The sequence below is a fragment of the Crinia signifera genome, chromosome 5 (genome assembly GCF_055691185.1).
Source record: "Crinia signifera chromosome 5, ASM5569118v1, whole genome shotgun sequence".
NCBI classification, from domain to species: domain Eukaryota; kingdom Metazoa; phylum Chordata; class Amphibia; order Anura; family Myobatrachidae; genus Crinia; species Crinia signifera.
Window position 1 is genome coordinate 3,471,447 of NC_139221.1, and position 12,953 is coordinate 3,484,399.

The 12,953-nt window shown below is 53.6% G+C and overlaps 1 protein-coding gene across 1 annotated transcript in view; it reads left to right on the plus strand.

The window, feature by feature from the left end:
* Nucleotides 1-12,953, plus strand: part of AGAP3 (ArfGAP with GTPase domain, ankyrin repeat and PH domain 3) — a 158,805-nt gene that overhangs the window by 20,402 nt on the left and 125,450 nt on the right. Inside the window, 5 exon segments of the mRNA XM_083186519.1 lie at nt 606-664; nt 845-854; nt 857-931; nt 8,198-8,283; nt 9,179-9,320. Coding sequence (XP_083042645.1) covers nt 606-664; nt 845-854; nt 857-931; nt 8,198-8,283; nt 9,179-9,320 — 372 coding nt within the window.

The window sequence follows — 12,953 nt, forward strand, 5'->3', positions numbered from 1 at the left end:
TTAACGCTAGTCCCAGGACGTGTGTGTGTGTAATATTAGTCCCGGAACACATGTGTATGTGTGTAACGCTACTCCTGGGACGTGTGTGTGGGGAACGCTAGTCTCAGGACACGTGTGTGTGTGTGTGTGTGTGTGTAACACTAGTCCCGGGACATGTGTATGTGTAATACTAGTCCCGGGACACGTGTGTGTGTGTGTGTGTAACGCTAGTCCCGGGACGCGTGTGTGTGTGTAATGCTAGTCTCAGGACACGTGTGTGTGTGTGTGTGTGTAACGCTAGTCCCGGTACACGTGTGTGTATATGTGTAACCTTAGTCACGGGGACACGTGTGTGTGGAACGCTAGTCCCGGGACGCGTGTGTGTGTGTATAACGCTAATTCTGGGGAGTGTGTGTGTGTGTAGGGGGGGAACGCTAGTCCAGGTGCGTATGTGTGTGTGTATAACGCTAATACTGGGACGTGTGTGTGTGTGTGTGTGGGGGGGGAGAACGCTAGTTCAGGCACGTGCATGCGTGTGTGTGTGTGTGTGTGTGTGGAACCCTAGCGCCAGTGCTTGTGCCATGAATAGTGAATCCTCTCCTAATATTATGCCTGATCTCTTTCAGACTCATTTGTGAACAGCCAGGAGTGGACTCTGAGCCGTTCGGTCCCCGAGCTCAAAGTGGTAAGATCCTGATTGTGCTGTACAGTGAGGTCCTTCTGGGTTAGTCCAGGAGCGGCCTAGGTGGGAAACGTGTGACAGCAGTCGTATTATGTAACACTCCATACTAAGTACCATGGTCCCAATAACCACTGTTGTCTGCTATGAGCTTTCTAAAGCATTTCTCATGTTACTGTGTTTCAGGGCATTGTGGGTATCTTTCCAGTGGGAAATCCGCGTTGGTTCATCGATATCTTACTGGAACATATGTTCAGGAAGAATCCCCTGAAGGTAAGTGGTCTACCTCCTCTGTCACTGTGGTGGTGCTGGTGTGTTCAGAGAGGAGCACTTGTAATGCTGTGTACACACTTGTACAATGTGCATGAGATCCGCACAGTAATGGTGTGTACACACTTGTACAGTGTGCATGAGATCCGCACAGTAATGCTGTGTACACACTTGTACAATGTGCATGAGATCCGCACAGTAATGCTGTGTACACACTTGTACAGTGTGCATGAGATCCGCACAGTAATGCTGTGTACACACTTGTACAATGTGCATGAGATCCGCACAGTAATGGTGTGTACACACTTGTACAATGTGCATGAGATGCGCACAGTATTGGTGCGTACACACTTGTACAATGTGCATGAGATCCGCACAGTATTGGTGTGTACACACTTGTACAATGTGCATGAGATTTTGACTATATAGTCAAAATCTCATCTGGTGGTGCTGGTCTCTCCACCGCGGAGGTGTCTTCAGAGATTCTCCTGTCACTATGGCGGTGCTGGTCTCTCCACCGCGGAGGTGCCTTCAGAGATTCTCCTGTCACTATGGCGGTGCTGGTCTCTCCACCGCAGAGGTGCCTTCAGAGATTCTCCTGTCACTATGGCGGTGCTGGTCTCTCCACCGCGGAGGTGCCTTCAGAGATTCTCCTGTCACTATGGCGGTGCTGGTCTCTCCACCGCGTAGGTGCCTTCAGAGATTCTCCTGTCACTATGGGCGGTGCTGGTCTCTCCACCGCGTAGGTGCCTTCAGAGATTCTCCTGTCACTATGGCGGTGCTGGTCTCTCCACCGCGGAGGTGCCTTCAGAGATTCTTCTGTCACTGGTGGTGCTGGTCTCTCCACCACGGAGGTGCCTTCAGAGATTCTCCTGTCACTATGGCGGTGCTGGTCTCTCCACCGCGGAGGTGCCTTCAGAGATTCTCCTGTCACTATGGCGGTGCTGGTCTCTCCACCGCGGAGGTGCCTTCAGAGATTCTTCTGTCACTGGTGGTGCTGGTCTCTCCACCACGGAGGTGTCTTCAGAGATTCTCCTGTCATTATGGCGGTGCTGGTCTCTCCACCGCGGAGGTGCCTTCAGAGATTCTTCTGTCACTGGTGGTGCTGGTCTCTGCATCGCGGAGCTGCCTTCAGAGATTCTCCTGGCGCTATAGCGGTGCTGGTGTCTCCACCGCGGAGGATTCTCTTCTGTCACTATGGTGGTGCTGGTCTCTCCACAGTGTAGGGCCATCCTATATGAGCACCTGTCTGATGCTGGGTGGATTTTTCTCCGTCACAATAGTGGATGTGATCTCTCCTCAGTGGAGGTGTCTTCAGAGAGGAGCACCAGATGCTTGGTGGATTCTCCTCTGTCACTAAGCTGGATTCTGTGTTTCTGATGTTACGCGTGTCCGAGCTCTTTGAACAACGGCCATCCAGATCTCTGGTATCTTTACTGATGGAACGCGGACCTGCATTCATCATTATCCAGCATTCTCGGGCTTGTGAAGATGATCTCCCAGGGCGCTATAATCCTATCTGAAGAGGATGCAGCATTTATGGTTGTTTATTTCCTAAGATGGGATGTTGCCCATAGCAAAAAAGGATATGCAAGTGGTGCTAGGAAATAATAACCATGCTTTATTAAAAACCAATGAATTGAAAATCTGCACAATCATAGAATAAAAGCAAAAATAAATTGTGGACCACGCTCCTATAATGACGATTGCATCCAGCATTCCTGTCCCCTCTTATACTGATGATGCATCCAGCGTTCCTGTCCCCTGTTATACTGATGATGCATCCAGCGTTCCTGTCCCCTGTTATACTGATGATGCATCCAGCGTTCCTGTCCCCTGTTATACTGATGATGCATCCAGCGTTCCTGTCCCCTCCTTATAGTGATGATGCATCCAGCGTTCCTGTCCCCTGTTATACTGATGATGCATCCAGCGTTCCTGTCCCCTGTTATACTGATGATGCATCCAGCGTTCCTGTCCCCTGTTATACTGATGATGCATCCAGCGTTCCTGTCCCCTGTTATACTGATGATGCATCCAGCGTTCCTGTCCCCTGTTATAGTGATGATGCATCCAGCGTTCCTGTCCCCTGTTATACTGATGATGCATCCAGCGTTCCTGTCCCCTGTTATACTGATGATGCATCCAGCGTTCCTGTCCCCTCTTATACTGATGATGCATCCAGCGTTCCTGTCCCCTGTTATAGTGATGATGCATCCAGCGTTCCTGTCCCCTGTTATACTGATGATGCATCCAGCGTTCCTGTCCCCTGTTATACTGATGATGCATCCAGCGTTCCTGTCCCCTGTTATACTGATGATGCATCCAGCGTTCCTGTCCCCTGTTATACTGATGATGCATCCAGCGTTCCTGTCCCCTCCTTATACTGATGATGCATCCAGCATTCCTGTCCCCTGTTATAGTGATGATGCATCCAGCGTTCCTGTCCCCTGTTATACTGATGATGCATCCAGCGTTCCTGTCCCCTGTTATACTGATGATGCATCCAGCGTTCCTGTCCCCTGTTATACTGATGATGCATCCAGCGTTCCTGTCCCCTGTTATACTGATGATGCATCCAGCGTTCCTGTCCCCTGTTATACTGATGATGCATCCAGCGTTCCTGTCCCCTGTTATACTGATGATGCATCCAGCATTCCTGTCCCCTGTTATACTGATGATGCATCCAGCGTTCCTGTCCCCTGTTATACTGATGATGCATCCAGCGTTCCTGTCCGCTGTTATACTGATGATGCATCCAGCGTTCCTGTCCCCTGTTATACTGACGATGCATCCAGCGTTCCTGTCCCCTGTTATACTGATGATGCATCCAGCGTTCCTGTCCCCTGTTATAGTGATGATGCATCCAGCGTTCCTGTCCCCTGTTATACTGATGATGCATCCAGCGTTCCTGTCCCCTGTTATACTGATGATGCATCCAGCGTTCCTGTCCCCTGTTATACTGATGATGCATCCAGCGTTCCTGTCCCCTGTTATACTGATGATGCATCCAGCGTTCCTGTCCCCTGTTATACTGACGATGCATCCAGCGTTCCTGTCCCGTTATACTGATGATGCATCCAGCGTTCCTGTCCCCTGTTATACTGATGATGCATCCAGCGTTCCTGACCCCTCTTATACTGATGATGCATCCAGCGTTCCTGTCTCCTGTTATACTGATGATGCATCCAGCGTTCCTGTCCCCTGTTATACTGATGATGCATCCAGCGTTCCTGTCCCCTGTTATACTGATGATGCATCCAGCGTTCCTGTCCCCTGTTATACTGATGATGCATCCAGCGTTCCTGTCCCCTGTTATACTGATGATGCATCCAGCGTTCCTGTCCCCTGTTATACTGATGATGCATCCAGCGTTCCTGTCCCCTGTTATAGTGATGATGCATCCAGCGCTCCTGTCCCCTGTTATAGTGATGATGCATCCAGCGTTCCTGTCCCCTGTTATACTGATGATGCATCCAGCGTTCCTGTCCCCTGTTATAGTGATGATGCATCCAGCGTTCCTGTCCCCTGTTATACTGATGATGCATCCAGCGTTCCTGTCCCCTGTTATACTGATGATGCATCCAGCGTTCCTGTCCCCTCCTTATACTGATGATGCATCCAGCATTCCTGTCCCCTGTTATAGTGATGATGCATCCAGCGTTCCTGTCCCCTGTTATAGTGATGATGCATCCAGCGTTCCTGTCCCCTGTTATAGTGATGATGCATCCAGCGTTCCTGTCCCCTGTTATACTGATGATGCATCCAGCGTTCCTGTCCCCTCCTTATACTGATGATGCATCCAGCGTTCATGTCCCCTGTTATAGTGACGATACATCCAGCGTTCCTGTTATAGTGACGATACATCCAGCGTTCCTGTCCCCTCCTATAATGATGATGCATCCAGCGTTCCTGTCCCCTGTTATACTGATGATGCATCCAGCGTTCCTGTCCCCTGTTATACTGATGATGCATCCAGCGTTCCTGTCCCCTGTTATAGTGATGATGCATCCAGCGTTCCTGTCCCCTGTTATAGTGATGATGCATCCAGCGTTCCTGTCCCCTGTTATACTGATGATGCATCCAGCGTTCCTGTCCCCTCCTTATACTGATGATGCATCCAGCGTTCATGTCCCCTGTTATAGTGACGATACATCCAGCGTTCCTGTTATAGTGACGATACATCCAGCGTTCCTGTCCCCTCCTATAATGATGATGCATCCAGCGTTCCTGTCCCCTGTTATACTGATGATGCATCCAGCGTTCCTGTCCCCTGTTATACTGATGATGCATCCAGCGTTCCTGTCCCCTCTTATACTGATGATGCATCCAGCGTTCCTGTCCCCTCTTATACTGATGATGCATCCAGCGTTCCTGTCCCCTCTTATACTGATGATGCATCCAGCGTTCCTGTCCCCTGTTATACTAATGATGCATCCAGCGTTCCTATCCCCTCCTTATACTGATGATGCATCCAGCGTTCCTGTCCCCTGTTATACTGATGATGCATCCAGCGTTCCTGTCCCCTGTTTTACTGATGATGCATCCAGCATTCCTGTCCCCTGTTATACTGATGATGCATCCAGCGTTCCTATCCCCTGTTATACTGATGATGCATCCAGCGTTCCTGTCCCCTCTTATACTGATGATGCATCCAGCGTTCCTGTCCCCTGTTATACTGATGATGCATCCAGCGTTCCTATCCCCTCCTTATACTGATGATGCATCCAGCGTTCATGTCCCCTGTTATAGTGACGATACATCCAGCGTTCCTGTTATAGTGACGATACATCCAGCGTTCCTGTCCCCTCCTATAATGATGATGCATCCAGCATTCCTGTCCCCTGTTATACTGATGATGCATCCAGCGTTCCTGTCCCCTGTTATACTGATGATGCATCCAGCGTTCCTGTCCCCTCTTATACTGATGATGCATCCAGCGTTCCTGTCCCCTGTTATAGTGATGATGCATCCAGCGTTCCTGTCCCCTGTTATACTGATGATGCATCCAGCGTTCCTGTCCCCTGTTATACTGATGATGCATCCAGCGTTCCTGTCCCCTGTTATACTGATGATGCATCCAGCGTTCCTGTCCCCTGTTATAGTGATGATGCATCCAGCGTTCCTGTCCCCTGTTATAGTGATGATGCATCCAGCGTTCCTGTCCCCTCTTATACTGATGATGCATCCAGCGTTCCTGTCCCCTGTTATACTGATGATGCATCCAGCGTTCCTGTCCCCTGTTATACTGATGATGCATCCAGCGTTCCTGTCCCCTGTTATACTGATGATGCATCCAGCGTTCCTATCCCCTCCTTATACTGATGATGCATCCAGCGTTCCTGTCCCCTGTTATAGTGATGATGCATCCAGCGTTCCTGTCCCCTGTTATACTGATGATGCATCCAGCGTTCCTGTCCCCTGTTATACTGATGATGCATCCAGCGTTCCTGTCCCCTGTTATACTGATGATGCATCCAGCGTTCCTGTCCCCTGTTATACTGATGATGCATCCAGCGTTCCTGTCCCCTGTTATAGTGATGATGCATCCAGCGTTCCTGTCCCCTGTTATACTGATGATGCATCCAGCGTTCCTGTCCCCTGTTATACTGATGATGCATCCAGCGTTCCTGTCCCCTGTTATACTGATGATGCATCCAGCGTTCCTGTCCCCTGTTATACTGATGATGCATCCAGCGTTCCTGTCCCCTGTTATACTGATGATGCATCCAGCGTTCCTATCCCCTCCTTATACTGATGATGCATCCAGCGTTCATGTCCCCTGTTATAGTGACGATACATCCAGCGTTCCTGTTATAGTGACGATACATCCAGCGTTCCTGTCCCCTCCTATAATGATGATGCATCCAGCGTTCCTGTCCCCTCTTATAGTGTCCTTTGTACGACTGCCTGTACGCTGCCCCCGTATACAGTGTCCTTTGTACGACTGCCTGTACGCTGCCCCCGTATACAGTGTCCTTTGTACGACTGCCTGTGCGCTGCCCCCGTATACAGTGTCCTTTGTACGACTGCCTGTGCGCTGCCCCCGTATACAGTGTCCTTTGTACGACTGCCTGTGCGCTGCCCCCGTATACAGTGTCCTTTGTACGACTGCCTGTGCGCTGCCCCCGTATACAGTGTCCTTTGTACGACTGCCTGTGCGCTGCCCCCGTATACAGTGTCCTTTGTACGACTGCCTGTGCGCTGCCCCCGTATACAGTGTCCTATGTACGTCTGCCTGTGCGCTGCCCCTGTATACAGTGTCCTTTGTACGACTGCCTGTACGCTGCCCCCGTATACAGTGTCCTTTGTACGACTGCCTGTGCGCTGCCCCCGTATACAGTGTCCTTTGTACGACTGCCTGTGCGCTGCCCCCGTATACAGTGTCCTTTGTACGACTGCCTGTGCGCTGCCCCCGTATACAGTGTCCTTTGTACGACTGCCTGTGCGCTGCCCCCGTATACAGTGTCCTTTGTACGACTGCCTGTGCGCTGCCCCCGTATACAGTGTCCTTTGTACGACTGCCTGTACGCTGCCCCTGTATACAGTGTCCTTTGTACGACTGCCTGTACGCTGCCCCTGTATACAGTGTCCTTTGTACGACTGCCTGTGCGCTGCCCCTGTATACAGTGTCCTTTGTACGACTGCCTGTGCGCTGCCCCTGTATACAGTGTTCTATGTACGACTGCCTGTGCGCTGCCCCGTATACAATGTCCTTTGTACGACTGCCTGTACGCTGCCCCTGTATACAGTGTTCTATGTACGACTGCCTGTGCGCTGCCCCCGTATACAGTGTCCTTTGTACGACTGCCTGTGCGCTGCCCCCGTATACAGTGTCCTTTGTACGACTGCCTGTGCGCTGCCCCTGTATACAGTGTCCTTTGTACTACTGCCTGTGCGCTGCCCCTGTATACAGTGTCCTTTGTACTACTGCCTGTGCGCTGCCCCCGTATACAGTGTCCTTTGTACGACTGCCTGTGCGCTGCCCCTGTATACAGTGTCCTTTGTACGACTGCCTGTGCGCTGCCCCTGTATACAGTGTCCTTTGTACGACTGCCTGTGCGCTGCCCCTGTATACAGTGTCCTTTGTACGACTGCCTGTGTGCTGCCCCTGTATACAGTGTCCTTTGTACGACTGCCTGTACGCTGCCCCTGTATACAGTGTCCTTTGTACGACTGCCTGTACGCTGCCCCTGTATACAGTGTCCTTTGTACGACTGCCTGTGCGCTGTTTATCATTGCTGACCTGACCACTTTTTCTCCTTTTAGGGGGCAGGTTTAAGAAGGAGATTGTGGTTGATGGACAGAGTTACCTTCTGCTGATCAGGGATGAAGGAGGACCTCCGGAGATGCAGGTATAAGTGGCTGCATGCGTTCCACTGCCAGTGACTGCAGAATTAGCGCATTGAGCCTATTGTACCACAGGCACCAGCATGCCAAGGGATGTTATTGCCCGCTGTGGAATTTGTGGACCCTATTGGGAGACACTGGAGAGTTTGTGGGTAGAGAGGTGGATGCAGCCCCAGCAGGAGGATGGCAGAGAGCGTCTGTAATAATAATGCTAGTGGGGCTCATTCTGTAGCTGCAGTCTGAGGCTTAGGATACCTCTGTGGTACTTCCAAGGCCAGGCTTCTGTTCTATATGGAGACCAGGGGGCCGTCACTTAGCAGGCATACATGTGCCGGCACCCTATACCCACATCTCCAGTGTCCCCAGTGGTTCTATAGGGACTGAACTATAACGTGAGGGGAGGCCGGTTATACATGGAGGCCGGTGCACAAAACCGCGCTGTAGAGATCCGCTGCCTGCCAGTGCTGTCATGTCGGACACATTTCCTGCACTGGGAGCTTTCCGTTACTGCGCAGGATCCGTTATCTCCCGGATAAGGACTATTACATTGCAGCTGCTTATAAGGGGATCCCATTAAGCTGCACAACCAGCGTGGCCAGCCAATCAGAAGACCTTTCCCAACCATATGACTGGGGTATAAATGAGCGGTACTGCAGGCTGATATGGCAGATCATACCGTCACGCGTCACCGCTCTCTCCCAGTGTGTGTGAGTCTTACCCTGTGTTAGGTGCCATTATTCCACTTCACCAGACTCAATACATCTGCCCCGGGGTGCTAATAAAATCCTGTCCGGTTCATTATAAAGGCTTTGGTTTATTACACTTTCCCCATATAATGTGTGACCCCTTCACCCACTTCCTGCACCCTCGTTTCCCCTCACCCTCTTCTTTTCCTTGTAGTTTGCTGCGTGGGTCGATGCTGTTGTCTTTGTGTTCAGTCTTGAGGATGAGATCAGTTTCCAGACAGTATTTAATTATTACGCACGTCTGTCCAGTTACCGCAACACCGCTGATGTCCCCATGGTTCTTGTGGGAACACAAGGTATGTCACATAACGTATGCCTCACTGATAATGGGGTCAGACTGAGGGGATGTAGGCGCTGCCATGTTCAGGCAGGTGAGTGTGCATGGTGAGGAGGGGTAAGTACACGGAAGGGATCAGGCAGGGGAGTGTGCGTGGTGAGGAGGGGTAAGTACAGGGAAGTGATCGGGCAGGTGGGTGACTGTGGTGAGGAGGGTTAAGTACAGGAATGGGGTCAGGCAGGTGGGTGACTGTGGTGAGGAGGGGTAAGTACAGGGAAGGGATCAGGCAGGTGAGTGTGCGTGGTGAGGAGGGGTAAGTACATGGAAGGGATCAGGCAAGGTGAGTGACGGTGGTGAGGAGGGGTAAGTACATGGAAGGGATCAGGCAGGTGGGTGACTGTGGTGAGGAGGGGTAAGTACACGTAAGGGATCAGGCAGGTGAGTGACGGTGGTGAGGAGGGGTAAGTACACGGAAGGGATCAGGCAGGTGAGTGACTGTGGTGAGGAGGGGTAAGTACAGGGAAGGGATCGGTAGGGTGAGTGTGCGTGGTGAGGAGGGGTAAGTACAGGGAAGGGATCAGGCAGGTGGGTGACTGTGGTGAGGAGGGGTAAGTACACGGAAGGGATCAGGCAGGTGGGTGACTGTGGTGAGGAGGGGAAAGTACAGGGAAGGGGTCGGGCAGGTGGGTGACGGTGGTGAGGAGGGGTAAGTACATGGAGGGGATCGGGCAGGTGGGTGACTGTGGTGAGGAGGGGTAAGTACAGGGAAGGGGTCGGGCAGGTGGGTGACTGGTGAGGAGGGGTAAGTACACGGAAGGGATCAGGCAGGTGAGTGTGCGTGGTGAGGAGGGGTAAGTACAGGGAAGGGGTCGGGCAGGTGGGTGACTGTGGTGAGGAGGGGTAAGTACAGGGAAGGGATCGGGCAGGTGGGTGACTGTGGTGAGGAGGGGTAAGTACAGGGAAGGGATCGGGCAGGTGGGTGACTGTGGTGAGGAGGGGTAAGTACAGGGAAGGGATCAGGCAGGTGAGTGACGGTGGTGAGGAGGGGTAAGTACAGGGAAGGGGTCAGGCAGGTGGGTGACTGTGGTGAGGAGGGGTAAGTACAGGGAAGGGGTTGGGCAGGTGGGTGACTGTGGTGAGGAGGGGTAAGTACAAGGAAGGGATCGGGTAGGTGGGAGACTGTGGTGAGGAGGGGTAAGTACAGGAATGGGGTCAGGCAGGTGGGTGACTGTGGTGAGGAGGGTTAAGTACAGGAAAGGGGTCAGGCAGGTGGGTGACTGGTGGGGATGTGTAAGTACAGGGAAGGGATCGGGCAGGTGGGTGACTGTGGTGGGGATGTGTAAGTACAGGTAAGCGGTCGGGCAGGTGGGTGACTGTGGTGAGGAGGGGTAAGTACAGGGAAGGGGTCGGGCAGGTGGGTGACTGGTGAGGAGGGGTAAGTACAGGGAAGGGGTCGGGCAGGTGGGTGACTGGTGAGGAGGGGTTAGTACAGGAATGGGGTCGGGCAGGTGGGTGACTGTGGTGAGGAGGGGTAAGTACAGGGAAGGGATCGGGCAGGTGGGTGACTGTGGTGAGGAGGGGTAAGTACAGGGAAGGGATCGGGCAGGTGGGTGACTGTGGTGAGGAGGTGTAAGTACAGGGAAGGGTTCGGGCAGGTGGGTGACTGTGGTGAGGAGGGGTAAGTACAGGGAAGGGATCGGGCAGGTGGGTGACTTGGTGGGGATGTGTAAGTACAGGGAAGGGGTCGGGCAGGTGGGTGACTGTGGTGAGAGGGGTAAGTACAGGGAAGGGGTCGGGCAGGTGGGTGAATGTGGTGAGGAGGGGTAAGTACAGGGAAGGGGTCGGCAGGTGGGTGACTGTGGTGAGGAGGGGTAAGTACAGGGAAGGGGTCGGGCAGGTGGGTGACTGTGGTGAGGAGGGGTAAGTACAGGAATGGGGTCGGGCAGGTGGGTGACTGTGGTGAGGAGAGGTAAGTACAGGAATGGGGTCAGGCAGGTGGGTGACTGTGGTGAGGAGGGGTAAGTACAGGAAAGGGGTCAGGCAGGTGGGTGACTGGTGAGGAGGGGTAAGTACAGGGAAGGGATCGGGCAGGTGGGTGACTGGTGAGGAGGGGTAAGTACAGGGAAGGGATCAGGCAGGTGGGTGACTGTGGTGGGGATGTGTAAGTACAGGGAAGGGATCGGGCAGGTGGGTGACTGTGGTGGGGATGTGTAAGTACAGGTAAGCGGTCGGGCAGGTGGGTGACTGTGGTGAGGAGGGGTAAGTACAGGTAAGGGGTCGGGCAGGTGGGTGACTGTGGTGAGGAGGGGTAAGTACAGGGAAGGGGTCGGGCAGGTGGGTGACTGGTGAGGAGGGGTAAGTACAGGGAAGGGGTCGGGCAGGTGGGTGACTGGTGAGGAGGGGTTAGTACAGGAATGGGGTCGGGCAGGTGGGTGACTGTGGTGAGGAGGGGTAAGTACAGGGAAGGGATCGGGCAGGTGGGTGACTGTGGTGAGGAGGGGTAAGTACAGGGAAGGGATCGGGCAGGTGGGTGACTGGTGAGGAGGTGTAAGTACAGGGAAGGGTTCGGGCAGGTGGGTGACTGTGGTGAGGAGGGGTAAGTACAGGGAAGGGATCGGGCAGGTGGGTGACTTGGTGGGGGATGTGTAAGTACAGGGAAGGGATCGGGCAGGTGGGTGACTGTGGTGGGGATGTGGATGTACAGGAAGGGATCGGGCAGGTGGTTGACTGGTGAGGAGGGGTAAGTACAGGGAAGGGATCGGGCAGGTGGGTGACTGTGGTGAGGAGGGTTAAGTACAGGGAAGGGGTCGGGCAGGTGGGTGACTGTGGTGAGGAGGGGTAAGTACAGGGAAGGGGTCGGGCAGGTGGGTGACTGTGGTGAGGAGGGGTAAGTACAGGGAAGGGTCGGGCAGGTGGGTGACTGTGGTGAGGAGGGGTAAGTACAGGGAAGGGGTCGGGCAGGTGGGTGACTGTGGTGAGGAGGGGTAAGTACAGGGAAGGGGTCGGGCAGGTGGGTGACTGTGGTGAGGAGGGGTAAGTACAGGGAAGGGGTCGGGCAGGTGGGTGACTGTGGTGAGGAGGGGTAAGTACAGGGAAGGGGTCGGGCAGGTGGGTGACTGTGGTGAGGAGGGGTAAGTACAGGGAAGGGGTCGGGCAGGTGGGTGACTGTGGTGAGGAGGGGTAAGTACAGGGAAGGGGTCGGGCAGGTGGGTGACTGTGGTGAGGAGGGGTAAGTACAGGTAAGGGGTCGGGCAGGTGGGTGACTGTGGTGAGGAGGGGTAAGTACAGGGAAGGGGTCGGGCAAGTGGGTGACTGTGGTGAGGAGGGGTAAGTACAGGGAAGGGATCGGGCAGGTGGGTGACTGTGGTGGCGATGTGTAAGTACAGGGAAGGGATCGGGCAGGAGGGTGACTTTGGTGAGGAGGGGTAAGTACATGGAAGGGATCAGGCAGGTGAGTGACTGTGGTGAGGAGGGGTAAGTACACGTAAGGGATCAGGCAGGTGAGTGACGGTGGTGAGGAGGGGTAAGTACACGGAAGGGATCAGGCAGGTGAGTGACTGTGGTGAGGAGGGGTAAGTACACGGAAGGGATCAGGCAGGTGAGTGACTGTGGTGAGGAGGGGTAAGTACAGGGAAGGGATCAGGCAGGTGAG